We start from the raw sequence: 21,913 nt of genomic DNA, 5'->3' as shown, positions 1-21,913 counted from the left end.
AGTGTGTGAATGTACCTTGAAATGGATTTAAAAAGCTAGATACATACACCCTTTCACTACCACACTACCAACGGGTTAACCCTTTCACTGTGACAATACAGAAGGTTAACCCTTTCACTGCCACATGACAAAGGGTTAACCCTTTCACAACCACACTACAGAAGGTTAACCCTTTCACTACCACACTACATGTGGTAGTGAAAGGGTTAAAGGGGCACAATGCTAATTTATTTTGCACATAATCTCCCACACAGACTCAATGTTTTTTTTTACATTGAATCATTTTGTGTTAATTACAGCTCCATGAAATAATGTAGATGGGAAAAATAGCCATAACTTGTCTTATGGGGGACTAGCTACTGTATCGTTTCATTGAGCTGTTATTAACACAACACAAGGATGTCCTCGATGACATCCCTGATGGCCGTAAGTACCATAAAGATTATTTTCCCATTACCTTGTGAAAAATCTATAAGATAAGATAAGATATTCCTTTATTGATCCACTTGGTGAAATTCAGGTATCATAGCAGCATGGGGGAGGGGGGGTACACGTAGTAGAAGACATACAGGTCACATAATTATAGTACAGTGGAGAAGTAAAAATAATAGAAACAATTGAATAAAAAGGCATGAAAACACACTTGAGTGAAGCAGACGTTTCTCACCAATATTCCTTTTACAGATGAAGCTACGTTTTGCACCACAGTCCTCCACCTTCCAGAAGCCTGTCTGTTTAGGTGAGGTGCCCACAATGATTACACAGTCAAACACCTATCAGGAGAGAGAACGAGAGGTTTGTTAAGTTAAATTAGACTTTATTAATTCCCCTGAAATTATTCCCTGCATTTGACCCATCTTAACCACTTAGGAAGACCAACTGCAGTTGTAATGTCAGTAGCAATGAGTCAACATGCAGTACTAGTGGTTATTATTACAATCGTTTAATTGAGGTGTATCAATTAAAGTGCCACAGGGCCTCAATATTAAAATAAATTATGTTGTTGATTGTCACACAAAGTGCAGAAGCACCTCACAAATTATTTCCCAACGTGTTTTTTGAGCAGATGTGAAGTTGCTACAGCTCTGCTCTGTGACCTTGTCAACGATCTACACAGAATGACAGACGCTGGGAGAGCAGGACGCTATACATATTCAAACTTTGCTCTCTATAACTGTCAAACTAATGAATGTATGCTAAACTGTTTAGAGTTTTTGGATGTGTGTAACATTATGTGCAAAATAAATCAGCATTGTTTTATTGGTGAAGTGCCCCGTAATAAAGAACATTATTTGAGGATAAGCACTATTTGTTACCTGCTCACTTACCTACCATTTACCTGCCCATGAATCGAAATACTTTCTTTTGATTCCTACCTCATCCATGAAAGAATAGCGTCCATCTGGCACTGACGTCGGGTGCCCTTTTGCCCAGTTGGTGTAGGCAACCCTTTTGCCTTCTGTCCACACGAATCGCATCTCCCAGTTGACGTCATTCATGCCGATCCACAAATCTTCAGGATACTTCAGCATTTGCGTTGTTAGGAATGCTAACAAAGGAAGGACAGATCATTCTGTAAATACCTGATATTTTTATTTGAAAATGCGTTGTCAAGTAACAAAATGCTCCTGTACTGATATCAATGTACAGTAGGGCTCGGGGAACATAGGGCTGTGGGAACATAGGGCTGGGGGAACATATAGTAGGGCTCAGGGAACATAGGGCTGGGGGAACATAGGGCTGGGGGAACATACAGTAGGGCTGGGAGAACATAATTTTGAGCTGTACTGTACTGTACCCATTCTGCAATCTGTTAATAAAGTTTTCAATCAATCAATCAATCAATCAAAGCCTATGTTCCCACAGCATATTATGCTGTGGGTACATAGGCTTTGATTGATTGATTGATTGATTGAAAACTTTATTAACAGATTGCAGAATGGGTACAGTACAGTACAGCTCAATACATACAATTGTTAAGGGGATACAGACCAGAGAAAGACCTTTGTCTTGTTTACATCAGGGTCCCCCATTTTCAATTCATCATAACATATATGACATACACGACATACAGATAGACAGTACTGCTACATGACTACATCTATACATTTATGACATACCAGATTTGCAAATACAGTACTGTTTGTGATACAAAAAGAGTCCAGAAAAAGAAGGGCGGCTAGGTGGTGTAGTGGGCAAGGCACTCGCCACCAGTGTGGAGACGCTAGGATTCGCATGTTCGAATCCAGCTCTCCACATTGTTTTTCAGTTTGGCTGGTCGTCCGCAGTAATACACATTGGCCGTATTACGGGGAGGGAAAACTGAAGGGTGGGGATCGAACGTTGTGAACAAGCGACTCCTACAAGTCGGTTGGTGCGCCTGCGCAGTAGAATCAGGAAGTGTCGGGGGCAGCGTGAGCCTCCCACGCGTTACTCCTCGACACTGAGAGATCGAGCTGCGCAGGTGAAAAGATGCGACTGCTGTTACCTCAAGTACCGGAGGGGACTTGTGCTATGTATGACTTAGTCCACATTGCAGCCGGCTTGTGGGAGGCAAGAAACAGCGTTCGTGACAGGGGAGGGTTGAATTGGATGATACGAAATTGGGATGGGAGAAAATATGGAAAAATGGGAGAAAAAGTGGATAAAAAAAAAAAGAGTCCAGAAAAAGAGAGTATATACATTTGACGTAGAAACTGTACATTGGAAGGGCACGCTCCCTATAGCAGCCTAGTGCAGAATCACTACTACGAAGTGTCTTTGGGTTCTTGAAAAGCACTATAAATAAAATGTATTATTATTATTATTATTATTATTATTATTATTATTATTATTATTATTATTATTATTATTATTATTATTATTATTATTATTATTATTACTGTTGCCACACACCTTGCTCTCTCTCTGTCAGGATGGACACCAAGTTTCCTCCCTGGTTGATGCAGTGGGTCCTGGCCTCCTGCCACTCCTTCTTGTCGCTCCCCACAAACTTGTAGCACTGTGTGAACACGACGCGTTAGCTCTGTGTGTTGAAGTGACACACGCAACAGCTCAGTAGCCAAATGTTAAAAAATCATGTCCGGGTTATACATTAGCTTGGTATGACTCAATATATGTCCCTTCTTGAGTTCACGTGCACAAAACATTAGGAATATATTCCTAGTATTTATCGTTCCTTCCACCATTGTGGAGCAAAAACCGAGAATAGCCGGCTTCTCTTTGATGACACCCCCCAGAGCTTGGATAGGAGTGGGTCTGAGGCGGCCATAGGTAAAGTTGTTTTGATCTAGTCTGCGTATTTCATGAAAACGTCAAATGTTCATAAACCACTTGAAACCAAGCATTCGATAATCCTTTACAATATAGGTGTGATTGGAGAATCAAGAATGGTGGAATGAACTTCCCAATATCTGAAATTACAAAAACATTTATAAAAAAAAGAAACACTGAACCTTCTTATTGTCTTTTTTTTTTTTTTTTTTTTTTTTTTTTTTTTACTATTTACTACTTACTACTATGCTACTATACTTATACTACTACTATCATGCTAATATGTCTGTACTAATATGCACTCAGAGTGTAACACTCAAGTTTGACACTATTTGACAAACAATACCACTGACCCTTAGCTGCCAGAGTTGTACCCCTCCTGCTGACTTGTTGTTCACAATTTAAGTTGCTTAGGATAAAAGCGTCAGTTAAATGACTAAATGTAATTGTAAGAAAAGAGGGCGGGACTTGAGATAGGTCAATTAGTGTGGTGTGCTCTATGCTGAGGTATACGTCGGTCGCTTGGCACGTACCTTTCCTTGGAAACGTATCCATTCTGGGGCACAGCCTCCTCTAGGAACAGTAGTGGGAACCATTGTTGTGTTGACGAAAGTATCGCTTCTCTTGCAAATGGAGGGGAGTTCCAAGCCACAATTAATGTCATTCCAGTATCCTTAAGGTGCAGAAAGTATAGAAGAAATTATAGCCAATGATTAAGATAATCATATTTACAAACCCTACAAAGTATGGAGTGCCTTTGTTGCATACCACTCACCCATGCTCTTGTATATAGACACACAGTTCTCATCGTTGTTAGCGAAGTTGGGTTCATTTGCGTCCCATGCAGTGTAGGTAACAGGGGTATCGTCCATCCAGCTAAGAATACAAAAGAGGCATTGGTGATCTGGATAGTCATAGAACTCCATTGTTGTCCAAAAACTGTTAAAACAAGTGTAACACAAGTCACATAGCCGTACTGTTTGCTTTGGTCAGTATAATTCATCATTGCCATGAATACAGGCATTGTACTTTTTCCCAGGAACTACTTCATGAAGTGATAGCGATCACTTTGGAAGTTTCCGATTAAGGCAGTCTCAGAGCAAAACAAACATGAAGTAGTTCCAGGAAAAATTACAATGCCTGTGTTCATCACAATGATGAATTATACTGACCAAAGCACAGTGGTGGAAGAAGTGCACAGTTCCTTTACTTAAGTAAAAGTAGAAATACCCAGATAAATGAGTACTCTGGTCAAAGTAAAAGTTCAAAATCCTACTTAAGTAAAAGTAGAGAAGTATTTGATATTGCATGTACTTAAGTATCAAAAGTAAAAGTATGCAAACACATGATGTTTGTGTATTCCAGTGCTTGAGAGTGTTCAAACCTTGATCCATTGACCTCTAAAGGTTATGTTAAAGTGGTGTGTGGTCCAGTTATGCTGCTCTGATTAAAGGTTATCGTTAAAGTGGTGTGTGGTCCAGTTATGCTGCTCTGATTACATCCTCTTGAAGTTGAGAGGCTTCAAATGTGAAAGTATAGAATCTTCATTCATTCTTGCCATGTTTTCCATACAAAATATTTGTCTTCAAAGTAACTAGTAACTGATGGGTTCAGATAAATGTAATAATGGAGTAAAAGTACAAAGTCCCCTAAAGTGAAAATACTCACGTAAAGTACAAATACCTCAAAATGATACTTAAGTACAGTACTTGAAAACGGTATTTGGACAATAATGAAGTCCTGTGACTTCTGGATATGAGCTACACTCTGATGTTGGCTGGACGGACCATACTTGTAAGTAGAAGAAATGCATTGTAGGTGTTTGTCTTTTCGTAGGCCGCATGTTGACAATAAGCATTTTTTTGTATGATCCTTATCCTTAGTATTACTCCAATGTGCTACTACCTCACAGAGCCCAAACCCAAATTGTGGTTACTGTATGTACATAACTCAGGATGGTCATGATAGATTACCACTGGAGGGTAATAATATAACATTAAGGCAGATAGATAGATAGATAGATAGATAGATAGATAGATAGATAGATAGATAGATAGATAGATAGATAGATAGATAGATAGATAGATAGATAGATAGATAGATAGATAGATAGATAGATAGATAGATAGATAGATAGATAGATAGATAGATAGATAGATAGATAGATAGACAGACAGACAGACAGACAGACAGACAGACAGACAGACAGACAGACAGACAGACAGACAGACAGACAGACAGACAGACAGACAGACAGACAGACAGACAGACAGACAGACAGACAGACAGACAGACAGACAGACAGACAGACAGACAGACAGACAGACAGACAGACAGACAGACAGACAGACAGACAGACAGACAGACAGACAGACAGACAGACAGACAGACAGACAGACAGACAGACAGACAGACAGACAGACAGACAGACAGACAGACAGACAGACAGACAGACAGACAGACAGACAGACAGACAGACAGACAGATAGATAGATAGATAGATAGATAGATAGATAGATAGATAGATAGATAGATAGATAGATAGATAGATAGATAGATAGATAGATAGATAGATAGATAGATAGATAGATAGATAGATAGATAGATAGATAGATAGATAGATAGATAGATAGATAGATAGATAGATAGATAGATAGATAGATAGATAGATAGATAGATAGATAGATAGATAGATAGATAGGAACAAATACAAATGAAATAAAATGAAATAGATAGATATATAGATAGAGACATAGATATACTGTAGATAGAGATAGATAGATAGTTGTATTTACCTAAATGACTTGTCCAAATTGACTGTCATGCCAATATAGTACTGATTGTCTGAGCTTCTTGATATCTGTGAAAACATTAATTGATAAGGTAAATGTGGAAAAACTGATTTCCCTCTCACAGGTTGGTAAATGTGAGAGGAAAACACACCACAGCCACGCAAGGAACATCCCACACGTGTGTCCATGGCATGGTGTGTGTGCATTTTGTTTTTGATGAATAATTGCAACAGATCAGTATATCAACCAGCATAATGCTCACTGTATTTCAAGTGATCTCTATTTTAGGTTACAGCAGGATGTGAGGTCACCACTGAGGTTAAGATCAGGGTTGAGGTAAGGGATAGGTTTGTAAACAACGTGTCAGGTGATTTTGTTTGTAACAAGCTCTTCCACAGAGCGTCCAAGAAGACTGGTGTTTCACAACAAACAAGGCCCAATCCATAGCCAAATAATAAACAAGCGCCACCCACCACTGAATTACCATGAGTAAGGTGGGTTAAGAACATTCCAAAAAGCATATTTCTTCAGTCAAATATTCAAGAGCATAAAACACAGGTACATAGAAATTGCTGGTCGAAAAATAAATAGCTGGGGCTTAACATTTGAGGATTAAATGAGCACTAATGAATTAAAGGGGAACATCAAATTAAGAATTCCAATATGTTATTTCCCTGTTCTAGGACAGTTTAATACATGTTGTGAACATGAGCTACTCTCTCTCCCAAAGCCAGAAAATAGAAGACTTAACTTAACTAAAGTGTGGAACTGTCATATCATTTAAGTGTCATTCCATAGTACAGGAACAGAAGATTTTATTAGATTAGACTAAACTGTATTGTCATCATTATACAGCACAAGTACAGTACAACGAAAACAAGTTTGGCATCCAACCAGAGTGCAAATGTAACAGTAAAGTCCAATAGTAATATACAATGGAATAACGTGTAGGAATTCTTAAATTGGTGTTTTAAGAGTTTAAGAGTTTTTATTTTTTATTTTTATTTTTTTTATTGCAAAACAGAAATTATTAAAAGTCAGTACTCAACACATAATGCATAATGCAACTAACAGTCAAGGTGGTTAAAATTACATGCAAGTACAGAAACAAGACAAAAAAAAAAGTCTATAATAATATTTTAACCGTATACAGTGTATATCCAGCGAAATTAACAATTATACAAATGCTTATATAGGACATACCCCTAATACCTATTTTCTAAAACCCTACACACATATGCTCCAGCTCGAACCCCCCCCTCCCGGACCCCTCCTTGGATAGTACCTCCATTATCCCTCACTCCTAACCAGACACTACCATTATAAGCTAGCTTTTATTCTCTCCACCACTTCTAACCACATTGACATTTTGGATTCGTTGAGACCCAGAATTCTTGCTGTAGATATTTCTTGATATATCACATCGAGATATGTAAGAGACCAAACTTTACGGCACATTTTTTCCGGTTGAAACCAGCGTGATGCGATCAGTTTTTTAGCTACTGTGATACCCGATAAGACCAATCTCTTTAGCTGTGGATTTACTGCAAACTCAAAAACATCATTCAAAAGCAATACAGAGGGGTGTACTGGTATATTCCAAGATACGAGTTTTGATAATTGATGGGTCACATCTTTCCAGAATGCCTTAACTGGTGGGCAGTCCCAATACATGTGCATAAATAAGAGTTTAAGAGTTTAAGAGTTTTGATCATTTGAATTGAGGACCATGTAGTCTCAACCCCTGTACGATTACATGGAAGAATCACGTACACTGTAATTTTGCAGATGCGTCAACACCGTCCTCACCAGCGGTCTGCCAATGAGGACCTTCTACACTCAACCAGTGGCTTCATGGCACAGCACGTGCCCCACCAGATTGGAGATTTTTCACATTTTTATTTTATTACTATCATTTCTTATAATAATTGTATATTATTATGAGTATGTATTCTTCTAGTTATGTCATAGATCTAAAAAAAAAAAATATATATATATATATATATATATATATATATATAGTATTTACTAATATAAAGTGGGAGATTACTGAGCTCCAAAAACTGATTTAGTGAAGCTTTAAAATGAACAAGTATAATAAGAATATATATGTCAAATTGTGTCGTTTTCTTTTTTTATTGAATATCCCCCGCTCTAATTTTGGCTTGCACTCAACCACTAAATAACGTGCTTATTCCACGGAACTGTACGTGATCGAGTCTTGGATGTTTTAGGTATACGTAAAGAATCCATACCTGCATCCATAGGAACTTCCTCTCACTCTCTCCTGTGATGACCACCAGGTCACCATGGTTCTTTCGGCAGTAGGCTCTGGCGTCGTCCATGGCGAGATTGTCGGTGTTGATGTAATAATGCGTGTCATTATATATGATCCAGCCATCTTTAGTGACGTTGTACACTGGCAATGGAAGAAATCACCTTTCAAATTCAACTGATACAATGCCTGTGAAAAGGTGATCTTTGAAGGAACATGCCAACATTTTGGGAAAGACGATAGATACAGATTTCCTCTCTATACGTTCAGTAGAAGGATATTCTTCATGCTATAGCCTAGCTTGGCACAATTAATGGAAGTTGATGCGTAGTGGTTGCCTAACTAAAACTCTGGAAGAGGTGTTAGTTGACCTTGAGGCAGTTCCAGGGAGTCCCCAGAAAAGTGGTGAGTAGTTTAATTTCACTAATATTTTATCTACTAGAAGTTATGCATAAGAATGCTGTGTCCAATCATAGGTTTCCCTCTCCTCTGATCAGGGGCGGAGCTTCCTATAGGCGACATATGCTGTTGCCTAGTGAGCGCCACCCAGAGGGGGGTGCCAAAAACTGCACCCAGCTAAAAAATAAATTATATACATATATATATATATTTTTTCGTTGCTGGGCAGACATTGTTGCACCCGCTTCTATATCTGCAACCAATGTTTTGACATTTAAAAAAAGTATCTAACATAACATTTATTTTGGGGGGGGGGGGGGGGGGGTGCGCCAGGGGTGAAGCTTGCCTAGGGCACCTAATGTGCTAGGTCCTGCCCTGCCTCTGATAGCTATACGTTGGAATCAGTCAGGCCTCCCTCTCTCGTTTGCAGCTAGTTCAGAACGCCGCTGCCCGTCTGCTAACGGGAACACGAAAGCGGGAGCACATTTCCCCTGTGCTGGCTGCCCTCCACTGGCTTCCTGTGTGTTTTAGAATTGATTTTAAGGTTTTACTGTTTGCTTTTAAATGTTTGAACGGCTTGGCACCGGGTTACCTCTCAGACCTGCTGGAACCTTATGTTACCCCAAGGTCCCTCAGGTCCTCTGACCAGCTCCTCTTGGCTGTTCCAAAGTCCAGGCTGAAGCTTAGGGGGGACCGTGCTTTCGCTGTGGCAGCCCCAACGCTCTGGAATGAGCTGCCACTGCATGTTAGGCAGGCCCCCACTCTGCAGGTGTTCAAATCATGCCTCAAGACACATCTATTTGCTCTGGCTTTCGGTGTTTTTTGAGAGACCTGCCTTTTTATGTGACATATTGTACTTGTTTTTATTGTGTGCTTTTATTCAAATTTGATGTTCTTATGTTTTATCTTATGTTGTGGACTTGTACAGCACTTTGGTCAACTTTGTTGTTTTTAAATGTGCTTTATAAATAAAGTGGATTGGATTGGATCAACAGTACAAGACAGTTTTAGGAATTTTGGACTGAATCACACCCAACAACAAATATCTTCTGAGGTGGGGGTCCCTGGGACAAAATCTTATCAAATGGGGGTCCGTGCGGGTCAACTATTACCTTTTGGAACCACGGTGGGTTCAGCTTTCGGTGTCACACCTGGAAAATAAAGAGATTTGTGTCAGAACTCTGTCTCAGATACTGCAATGTGAAAGTGAACTCCATGCTGCAACTCCTTGGTGCTGTTACCTTTCCTTATCTGGCAGATCCAGTTATTGTAAGCTTCACAGTGGCGGTCGTTCCAATGCTGTCCATAGTAGAACGTGACCTCTGCACAGTGCTCATTGTCGTTGTAGTTGTTTGGTTCTCCAAAGCCCCAATTTTCATAATTCATCTGAAGCACAAAATTATGATAGTTATAACCCACCACCACCACCACCACCACCACCACCACCACCACCACCACCACCACCACCACCACTACTACTACTACTACTACTACTACTACTACTACTACTACTACTACTACTACTACTACTACTACTACTACTACTACTACTACTACTACTACTACTACTACTACTACTACTACTACTACCACCACTAGGAATAATATCAACACCATTGCTGAACAGAGAGCAAAATGAACTTAATTGAACATAGATGCTGTAGTGAATGACTTACAGGAGACCCGTCCACCCACTGGAAACCTGCATTGCTATCCAGGGAGCTGAGGCCTAACCAAGCTGGCTCATACAACCTATGGAGACAGACATTGGCAAACAGCAGTAGGTTATTGAGCTCTTGAGTGCTTGACAAAGAGCAATAGAAGTCCTGACACATGTTCACTATCAGGCTAACGTACGGAACGGTGCTCAGGTCCTGCGCACTTCGCACGCTCGCAAGGTCTCCACCAATGGCCTTGCAGAAATCCCGTGCCTCAGCCCAAGTCTTCTTGTCACCTGCTGGCTTTTTATAAAGCTTTTAGAAAAGAGATTTAAAAGAGAAGAGATTTCATCAAATCACACGTTAGCACAGGCCTGTACTAAGATAGGGTCCAAAGGGGGCTTGAACCTCTGCCGATTTAACTCCGCCACTTGTAATACACAAGTGCCCTCTTGTAATTTGTCCATTTATGCATTCAAGACCATCTACTTCACAAAAAACAGCATATCTGTACCCAACACAAATTAATGTGGTAATTTCAGGTGCAGAACTGACACACTCCCAAATGTCTGTGCAATGTACATGTCAAAATACTTCCCAAAGGTCAGTGAATACCACGATCACAACACCAGAGGGAGCTCCACAAATCATGTTAAACCCAGATTCGGCTCAAACAAGGGACTAAACACGTTTCGCAATTATGCCACATCAATGTGGAACGCGCTACCCAAAGCTGTAAAGGAATGTGAATCACTACCCACTTTCAAAAACACTCTCAAAAAACACCTAAGGGAGACTGCAACTCGAAACTGGCCCCTGTAAATGTCCGAACACAACCCCCTCCAATGTACAGTAAATGACCAAGTATGGTCTTGTCAATAATCCAATGTACAGTTTTGTTTGTACAGTTATACAGTGTCCCCCACCCACCCCTCCTACCCAACCTCCCCCCACTCCTACCCAACCCCCCCCCCCCACCCACCCAACCACCTCCAATGTACAGTCCCCCCCCACCCCCACCTACCCAATCCAATGTACAGTTTCTACGTCAAATGTATATACTCTTTTTTCTGGACTCTTTTGTATCACAAACAGTACTGTAATTGCAAATCTGGTATGTCATAAATGTATAGATGTAGCAGTACTGTCTATCTGTATGTCATGTATGTCATATATGTTACGATGAATTGAAAATGGGGGACCCTGATGTAAACAAGACGAAAGTCTTTCTCTGGTCTTCATCCCCTTAACAATTGTATGTATTGAGCTGTACTGTACTGTACCCATTCTGCAATCTGTTAATAAAGTTTTCAATCAATCAATCAATCAAACTGTCCTCAACTGATATTGATAGTTATTCAATTATTCCCATGACACACTGAAGCTGAAACGTATGCCTTGTATCCACTATCCAGGATTTATCCGTGCTGTGGCCTGTCTGGCACACAGTGCCACATGTCTCTGTTGCCATTAGACCCTGGCTGAGACCTTTCACAACCTGGCCAGGCCTGGCTGAGACTGTTTTAGCTTGTGTACCACATTTGCTGGTGTGAATTTTGAAAGGTTGCCTAGTAACCGGAGAGTTTACTAGAAATGCAATGGAGACGCAAACTCAACTATCAATATCATACCATACCATGCTAGACCATGGCTAGCCCCAGCCAGGCTAAACATAGCTAATGGAGACACAAACCCAACCATACCATACCATGCTAGACCAAGGCCAGCCCCAGTCAGGCAGACATAGCTAGTGGAGACACAAACCCAACCATACCATGCTAGACCATGGCTAGCCCCAGCCATCCTGAACATAGCTAATGGAGACACAAACCAAACCATACCATACCATGCTAGACCATGGCTAGCCCCAGCCAGGCTGAACATAGCTAATGGAGACACAAACCCAACCATACCATACCATGCTAGACCATGGCTATCCCCAGCCAGGCTGAACGGGATCGTTCCCCGGGTCCTATGTTCCCCGGGTCCTATGTTCCCCGCTTGATTGATTAATTGATTGAAAATGTTATACATTTTTATTATTTTATTAATTATTAATGTCTGCCTTGTTTCGAACTGGTTAAGCTTAGGCCCTCTTTCGAAGTTGGTTAAGGTTAGAGTTTCGAATCCGGGCTGGTGGTCTAAAATTTTCAATCAATCAATCAAGCGGGGAACATAGGACCCGGGGAACATAGACATGCTCCCGGCTGAACATAGCTAGTGGAGACACAAACCCAACCATACCATACCATGCTAGATCATGGCTAGCCCCAGCCAGGCTGAACATAGCTAATGGAGACAAGGCATTAATTAGTGAAGGATATGGCATTGTGCTAAGTCCTACTTTCACAGTGTACAGGGGATGAGTCTCGCTAACAGAGCCTACCCGCTGCCTCAGGTCCGTAGATGCTAACCTCCTCCAACCCATCAGGACTAAGCTCTGGATTTGGGGCGACAGGACCTTCGCTGCAGCTGCCCCCACCCTCTGGAAGGCCTTCCCAACAATATCCGTCATGCGTCTATACTTTCCGTAGCCGCATTTCTGCAGGACGCTCTCTGATTGGCCGACGTCAGTTTCTACACTGGTTAGGCTTAGGCACTCTTTCGAAGTTGGTTAAGGTTAGAGTTTGTCTTAGAGCATGGCGATAGAACGCCAGGTAGTTTGCAGGCTGTTCGACGCGGAAATGGGCAAAGACACAGCTCGTCACGCGATTGGGCAAACATGTCAGTGGCAGTGGCGGCTCGCCACTAGGGGCGCTCGGGCGCCGCCCCCCCCTCAGGCCCTGCCCTGGTTATATGAGAGAACAAGAAAAATAATTTTTTTGTTTTTTGTTTTATAGCCCTATAAATAATATAAACATGTTTAAAATTAATAATATTTACTCATTTTAAGTATGTTTGTGTTTCCAATGCACAATATAACGTTATTATATAAAATAAAAAATACTCGTTTTCTTGAACAGGAAGTGACTCACTTTTTTTTTTTTTTTCTCGGCCCGGGCTAGACGCGATAGCGCTCTGAGTGCGCGTCATGGTTTGATCGCTGTATCCGTCGCAGCCAATCAGTGCGTAACGCGTTGTGCGTTGAAATATGACTATTATGTTGGAATCCGGGCGCGATTTGAAGCGGTCTAGGCAGCAGCGTCAAGAATTTCTGTAGCCGCATTTCGCGGAGACGCTCTCTGATTGGCCGACGCCAGTATTTTTTTCCGTAGCAGAATTTCGCGGAGACGATCTCTGATTGGCCGAATCCAATTTCTAATGTTCCAATTCTAGCTTATTCCTAGGTTGGTGGTAGAGATACTAGTTGTGTTGTTGTGAGATGCAGCTGTTTGTCTTAGAGCGTGACTGCAAGTTCTTTAGACGGTTAAGCTTAGGCACTCTTTCAAAGTTGGTTAAGGTTAGAGTTTGTCTTAGAGCATGGCGATAGAACGCCAGGTAGTTTGCAGCAGTGGCGTCGTTAGCCCTGGGCTTCCGGGGCTTTAGCCCCGGATGTTTTTCTCCTAGCCCCGGACCTTAAAAAAAAACTTTTTTTCTTTTTCTTTTTTTATGTCAGCATCCCCATTGTCTGTGCTGAATGTTTGTTAGTGTTTGGTATTTTTTGTTGGTTTTTAGTACTTTTAATCCATTTTTAGTAAGTAGTTTTCATTTGATCCTATCATTCTTTCATTCACCGATTTGTGGACTTGAAGATGTGCACTTTAACACAGCAGCACCTGGAGCCATCCATACCCATGTCCAGTGTCCACTGACAAAGACATGCTCATGATACTGTGATAAACTATAATAAGCTTTAATCGAACCCTGGTTCATTTCCTCGGATAGTCCGGTTGGTTTGGGGTGGTGTGAAAGCTCATTCACTCTTGCAAGTGAACCCTGCTACAGTTCATTTGAGATGTGAATGCAAAGCGGACCAAAGGCAGGAAAAGATCCAAAAATCGAATATTTCTTTTATGAGAAGACTGAAACATAATTATAATGAAACACACAATAGTTTTTTTTCGATTGCTTAAGCATGATTTTGAAAACAGGGCCCGGTGTTTCAAAACACACAATTAGCACAACCACACACACAATTATCAGAACACCTCAGATCCTTTGCTAAATTAAACACTTGTCAAAACCATACACTAATTTATAAAAACTACATTTTGTTACCATATGAAACACACGTTTCATATGACTCAATTCTGTTTGAACCAGTTACACACACTGCTGTGCTTAACCTAAAACACATTTAGCAATTCTACTTCTCAGTGATTAGAGTACTGTAAGTGAAGTATGCAGAGAATGTGCAAATATACAATAAATTCACCAAACACTACACAAGACCAATGCTGTAGAGTAGACTGATGAAAATATAATTTATTTATCTACATATACCCAAATCAATGATGCAGACTGCTAAAAAAAACATTTTCTCTCCATATACCCAAATCAATGATGCAGACTGATGAAAATATAAATGTTCTCTCCATATAACCAAATCAGTCAACATTTCAACATGGAGAATCACAACAAAACATGTCCCAGTTTTCATGCTACTATGTGCATAACACTGTAAGCTCAGCAAATATCAGACAAACATAAAATACTGTATCCAGTACAGGTTAAAATTACAGTAAAACAAAAACAATTTTGAAAAAATGTAAATAGAGTACAGAAAATACTAGACATTATCTCTTTGCCTATGGATCTGGCAAGATCATTTTTTGTTGTGATTCTCCATGTTGACATGTTGACGGATTTGGGAAAATGGGAGAAAATGTATATTTTCATCAGTCTGCATCATTGGTTGTCTTGTGTAGTGTTTGGTGAATGTATTGTATATTTTCACGTTCTCTGTGTACAGTACTTCACTCTCTTTCCATTTTGGTTGAAGACAGGTGAACTCACCTGCTGCATTTTTATAGTGCTTAAACCTGATTGGTGTATCTACAATTAAGCAATGGTGTGTTTGTGCATCTGATGGCTGTGTTTAACCAATTGGCTCATATGTGTGGTAATTTGACATTCTGTGTCTAATGTAATGGAAGTGTGTTTAGTGTTTTGCAAATCACTGTGTGTATTGTTTTGCAAAAAGTGTGAGGCTGACATTGTGCTTATAGGGGTGCAAATCTGGGCCTACGTTTTGCTCCTTGAGTGTAAGGTTTTGATAATTGTGTAATACTTTTGATTTGAGTGTTTATGCAATTGAAGAAAACTGTAAAGACTAGAGATGAACTGTTTATTTCTTTTGTACATAGGCTGTGCATAATGTTTGTTTGTTTGTTTGTTTGTTTATTTGCTTATGTGTATGATTCTTAACTGTTTTTATTTTGTTATTGGTGTATATGTGTGTATGTATGTACAGTATATGTATATATATTATATATATGTATATATATGTGTATATATGTATATTTGTACTCCTGTTGGGGCCTCTTGGACCAGATCAATGTTTTATCTGGCAAAATAAAGGTTAAATAAATAAATAAGAAACTGATGATTTGGTCCTGTTAACTTTGAATTTTCTATGGGAACTGCCCAGATCCCTCTCATGGACATGGACCTCACTTTGAGAACCTCTAATGATTCGAGTTCTTCAGTATTCATCTCTAATTACTCTAAAATTGCGTATTTCTGTGTTTAAAAAAAAACTGAAGCCCCCAATGTTTTCTAACCCTAAAAACGCCCCTGGTTTGCAGTCTGTTCGACGCGGAAATGGACAAAGAAATGTACTTGTGTTGTGTGGTGCTAACTGCTAACAAGCTAACACTTGGCTAACAAGCTATATGGCGGATGCAGTCTGGACACAGTGGACAGTGGTCTGGAATACATCAACAGTGGATTATACACTTTATCAAGCCCTCCTGCCCTGGACGTTTCAACTAAACAGTGAGTCTCTCTCTCTCTCTCTCTCTCTCTCTCTCTCGCTCTCTCTCTCTCGCTATACACAGCTGTCTCCGCGAAATGCGGCTACGGAAAAAAGTATTGACTGTGCTTGCTGAGACGATAATAGGCTAGCGATTCAAAACGCGCTGCTGTGTTGTGAACTATAACATTAATTTAGCTGCTGCTGATGCATAATGAATGAATGGTGAGTTGTTTAAAATGACAACATACATGTGTTAATTATTTGATTTGATTGATCCGAGAGACAGAGAGAGAGATTGCTCCAGAGCATCTCAGAGCATTACATTTTCAACTCGACCTCCTAACGTGAACTGCAACCCACAAGGCACCAGCGGCACCAGCCGCTACTGGTCAGTGGAAAAATCAGAGAGCGTCAGTCAGTGGCCAATCAGAGAGCGTCCTGCAGAAATGCGGCTACGGAAAGTATAGACGCATCCGTCATGCAGACACCCTCTCATCATTTAAAAAAGCCCTCAAAACCCACCTTTTTACCCTTGCTTTCAACCCATGAGAGACTTCCTCTCTCACCTTCTTAAATGTTCTCTACTAAAACTGTATTGTATTGTTTGTTTTGTAAAGTGTCTTTGAGCATTAGGAAAAGCGCTATATAAATCTGATGTATTATTATTATTATTATTATTATTATTATTATTATTATTATTATTAACACTACGACTGCTGAGTTCCAGTAGATGACCTTGTAGCAGATGTCCCTCCTGTTCAACCAGCCTGAAGGACAGCTCAGGGGCGGCGTGGTGGGCGGCACGGTCGTCATCTGCACTCCCTCTGCCACTTTCTCGCAGATGTACTTCTCCTTGCTGTCGCAGCTCACAACATCCCATAATCCGGCAAACATTCCGGTTGTCATAGCAATACAACCTTGTTTTCTGGCTTTTTTTTTTAAAGACAAAAAAGAATCACAGATCAGAAAGCACAGGTGAGCCACGATGCTTGAAGATTGCTGTGACGAGTCGACACAGTTACAACGATATTGCATATTATTATGATATGTGACAACCACTATTTCAAGACCTAATGGAAGACCATGTACAGGTAATGATCTGTCAGTTGCCAACTGTATTAATCATTGTACTATTCATCATCATATTAACCTCTTAAGCCCTAGCCATATTTTCAGAAAATTTGCCTAAAGTATGATACGCAAGTAAATGGAAGCTTGCTCCACTTCTACAAGGTCCATTTGCATGTTCCTGGTATCGGGACACCTATGGACCTCAGGGATTGTATTCCCAGTGTCAGAAATATTGTGTCTGTTACTATGCTTGAGTAAATTGCAATGAACCAAAGGAGAATATAAATTATTATTATTTATTATTATGAATAACACCATGCTAACATTGACCAGACGTGACACATTGCCACTGAGCTCATTCAGGCAGTGGCGGCCGGCCGATAGTGGGCGCTAGAGCGCCGCCCTCCCTGGTTAAAAGAAGAAGAAGAAAGAATTATTTGCATGAGGAGGAAGCAGCCTATTCATCCCCCAGCCGAGCCGGCGCCTAGCCCCCTCCACTCCGTTTTCATGAGCGCTCATTTCTGCTCCGCCGTAATTGCGCAACTCACAGGGCAAAATGCAAATACGTATAAATAAATACGTACGTACAACATAGCGCTGTCAAATACGATACCAGAGGGCGCTTGCTCGAGTGCCCGATGCAGTCACTATTGGCTGAGAGTGGCACGTGACATTGCGTCCCCAGACGTTGGGCTCTGGGCTCTGGGCTCTGGCTCTGCAGATGCTATTCGAGGGGCTACTAGGAAATAGTTGTCGGAAATTGATAATAATCACAAGATACTGTACATTCAGACAGTGTTGGATCTAACTAAATAGAATTATATGGACACTTTTATGGAAAGTTCAAGCCTGGAGTCTGGACCACAAAGCTTCTCGAAGGGTAGGCTATACAGTGGTTCGACAACAAACAACAACACGCTATAATGGCTAGCTGGATGCAGTCTGGACAGTGGACATATAATTCACCAGTCTGGACAGTGGATATATACATCAACAGTCTGGGACAGTGGACATGTACATCAACAGCCTGGACAGTATACACTTTATCAAGCCCTCCTGGACCGCGTTTAAACTAAACAAAGTGAGTTGCGCTCTCTCTCTCTCTCTCTCTCTCTCTCTCTCTCTCTCTCTCTCTCTCTCTCTCTCTCTCTCTCTCGCTCTTTCTCTCTCTCTCTCTCTCTCTCTCTCTCTCTCTCTCTCTCTCTCTCGCTCTCTCTCTCTCTCTCTCTCTCTCTCTCTCTCTCTCGCTCTCTCTATGCTGTGTTGTTGTTGAACTAACTCATTAATTTCACCGTGGGTGGATCATAATCAACCAGACAATGAATGGTAACTTGTTTAAAATGACAAGATATACATATGTGTTCATTATTGGATTGATCAGAGAGAGAGTGGAGTTTATTTTGGATTTAAAAGAAGTGGATTATGGCTTGTTCAATATCTCGCCCAGTCTATGTTTGAATTAATGAATGAATGAAAACTTTATTTAACAGATTGCAGAATGGGTACAATACAGTACGGCTCAATACATACAATTGTTAAGGGGATGCAGACCAGAGAAAGACGTTTGTCTTGTTTACATCAGGGTCCCCCATTTTCGATTCATATCGATAGTTTAATAGCTAGCCTTGGCTCGTTTAACAATATGCAAAATGGGTGTACAGCCCTGTACTCATACTGAAGTTATTCTTGGTATATACTACACATACTACTAGGTCTGATTGTGTAACGAATCGATTCCATGTCGCGCTGTGTGTGAGTGAGAGAGAGAGAGAGAGAGAAAGAGAGAGAAGGAGAGATAGAGGGGGATACTAATTAAATCCGCCCCCCCCGTGAATAATTCACCAGCCGCCACTGCATTCAGGACCTTCTTGAGATCAAGTGTACACAAAATCTAAGCAAATTAATAAAGGGCAGATGATTTACAGCAGCTTTTGTAGATACAGTACTACATTTTGCCATCCGGACACATGCTATTTGAAATATGAATATAGAATATAGAATATCAGGCCTATAAATTACCTTATTATGGCCAGGTCATATGGATCGGGCCAAATCTCCTGTTTCCAATGGCAGAGTTCAATCTGGATTTAGTACCACCAGGCGCCCATAACAGGGCAGCAAAGACGTGAATGAAATCTACTGTAAGTACAGTTATTTTTTTGTAATGAAAAATGCTCTGCCATTTTTCATCAGATTGAAATGCAGTTTTTTTCTAGACGTTCACAGAAAGGTAAAGAAACAAAGTATGTTCTATTTTATGCTAATAACGTTCAGGTTTGTTCGACCCGTGAGACATAATCATGAAAAATGGAGTAAGACAAGGCTGCATCCTCTCCCCTATTCTGTTCCTGATTACCATCGACTGGGTTATGCGCCAAACTACATCAGACCATCCCATGGAATCCAATGGACCCTGTTCTCCTTTATGGAAGAACTTGACTTTGCAGACAATCTGGTCATCGTGTCATCGTAGCCACCTCCAGGAGAAGTCTGACCGGCTAAGCAATTATGCAAAGCGAACTGGTCTCTACATCAACCAGAAAAAGACCCAGGTGATGTGCATCAATGCCCCAACAGCACCTCCAATCACCATCGATGGAGAGGCGTTGGAATGTGTAGAAGACTTTACATACCTCGGAAGCCTCATAAGCAGTGAAAGTGGAACGCAAAAAGACATCAAGACGCGTCTCAACAAAGCAAGAGGTGCTTTCAGCCAACTTCGCAACATCTGGAAGTCTAAACAATATAGCCTTAAAACCAAACAGGCTCTACGACAGAAATGTTAAGTCTGTCCTGCTATATAGCTCTGAGTGCTGGAGAGTAACAAAACAGGATATGAGAAAGGTTGACGTCTTCCACAATAGCTGCTTACGTAGGATCTGCAACATCTTTTGGCCAAATAGAATCTCGAATGAGGAACTTTACAAGAAGACAAGCAGCTTGCATATGTCACATTACAATAATCATAATTTTGTAGATACTGTAATAGATAGAAGAAGAATATCTCTGTCCTCGGCATCCTAACTCATCCCAACTATCTAGGAGGAGTGGGCAGCCACAGGGCCCTGTGATGCCAGGGCCTCTGTAAAGGACAATGCCTAGCAAGCGTGCATTTTATGGTAGATACTGTGATAGGAAGGAAGAGATAAGTAGCTTAGGACACTTGGTCAGAACCCATACAAATATTGGTCAGGGTTGTAGCCAATGAGTGTAGCTCTCCAATGATACCCGACGTGAGGGTGTGCGAATAAGGAATCTAGGTGAAAGTTGAAAGGTGAAATGGCCGTGGATGAGGAAATGGAATACCGGAGAGCTTTTTTTTTGGCACACGATTTACCCGGATCTCTCTAGAAGACAAATTTCTGAAAGGATCTTTATACAATTTGGACCTGTACTACATAAGATGTCAGGCTATGGATCCGCTGTGTTTTCCAGCTTATACCTATTTATATATTTTTTGGGGGGGATATTGCAACCACTACAGAAAACTGTGAGTACACAAGTTCAAGTTCAACTCAAGTTCAGCCCTATATTACTCTATTTCATTAGCACTAAACATTTTTTGCATTAGTAACTTCAGAATGTTATCTTTAAATAGAGACCAAGCTTATGCATGTGCTATAACTATAAAGTATAAAACTAAGCTTTTCAAAAAAATATGTCCTCAAGTTCAAGTAAAAAAAAATGCCACTTTTCTGCCAGCTTGTTAAGAGTTAAGCAATTGAATAATCTATAACTTTCCATTATATTACTAAAAATATTTTTATGGCATTTACACTTGTAGAAAAAAAACTAAAAAGTATCAGTCCTCTTGAGTCTAAATAGGCCTTTTACAGTTCTATTAGCTTAGACAATAATCTAGCAAATTAGTTTTGGGTCACAGGAATATGTATTTTTTAAAACCACTACTATACCTGGCATCCCCACATTGAAGTGAGTGAACATGACCTCTTTCCTGGTGGTCCAGCTGAATGTGTCCCTGCTAGCCATGTTGGAGAGGCCTGTCCAGAAGTATTTCTCTGGCCTCAAACCCACCAAACTGACCAGGAAGGCATTCTCATATCTGTATAAAACAAACCACATAAACATGCATTTAACCTCTTCAAGGATCAATAGGCAGCCGCTGTTTTTTGGCAACATCATCGTTCCGGTAAGGGGCAGGAGCTAAAACAACGGCATCCAATCAAGCGCACAACCAAGTCAAATGATTGGAACGAGTGAGCTGTCTATCAAACCCTCTAGTGACACCCATGCTTGTTTTGATCATAACAGTTGCACACATACACAAAGGCCTGCTGCTAACACATAGCTGCCTGCTAGCTACCTAGCGAGGCGTGGCTTTGGAGGCATCCTGATGCGTTCTGATTGGGAAGGGCGTTGTTGAATTTGATTTGAGGATTTGAAAATATTTCTACGTTCTGCCCAAAATCAACGGCCAGCTATTGCTCCTTTAAGCTTGACATCTTTCACTGAAGGTACACTGTAAAAACTGGGATTGGGGTTAATTAATATTTATTAAATAATTATTATTAACCTATACATAATAAAAAAGACTATGTGCTGTTTGAAATCGAATTGAGCTGAATTC

At 40.6% G+C, this 21,913-nt stretch overlaps 1 protein-coding gene across 1 annotated transcript in view; it reads right to left on the bottom strand.

Moving 5' to 3' along the window:
- mrc1a (mannose receptor, C type 1a) overlaps positions 1–21,913 on the bottom strand; it is a 50,789-nt gene that overhangs the window by 11,010 nt on the left and 17,866 nt on the right. The window contains exons 11-23 of the mRNA XM_084325673.1: positions 21,240–21,388; positions 16,990–17,183; positions 10,597–10,712; positions 10,416–10,491; positions 9,981–10,125; positions 9,852–9,890; positions 8,321–8,484; positions 6,069–6,133; positions 4,049–4,149; positions 3,807–3,946; positions 2,896–3,001; positions 1,377–1,549; positions 668–773 (exon numbers count right to left, since the gene is read on the bottom strand). Coding sequence (XP_084181799.1) covers positions 668–773; positions 1,377–1,549; positions 2,896–3,001; positions 3,807–3,946; positions 4,049–4,149; positions 6,069–6,133; positions 8,321–8,484; positions 9,852–9,890; positions 9,981–10,125; positions 10,416–10,491; positions 10,597–10,712; positions 16,990–17,183; positions 21,240–21,388 — 1,574 coding nt within the window. The remainder of the gene's footprint in view (positions 1–667; positions 774–1,376; positions 1,550–2,895; positions 3,002–3,806; positions 3,947–4,048; positions 4,150–6,068; positions 6,134–8,320; positions 8,485–9,851; positions 9,891–9,980; positions 10,126–10,415; positions 10,492–10,596; positions 10,713–16,989; positions 17,184–21,239; positions 21,389–21,913) is intronic.

The sequence above is a fragment of the Notolepis coatsorum genome, assembly GCF_963971535.1.
Source record: "Notolepis coatsorum genome assembly, chromosome: 12".
Lineage (NCBI taxonomy): Eukaryota > Metazoa > Chordata > Actinopteri > Aulopiformes > Paralepididae > Notolepis > Notolepis coatsorum.
The sequence above is the reverse complement of the archived record's forward strand: the minus strand, read 5'-3'. Positions and strand labels throughout refer to the sequence as shown.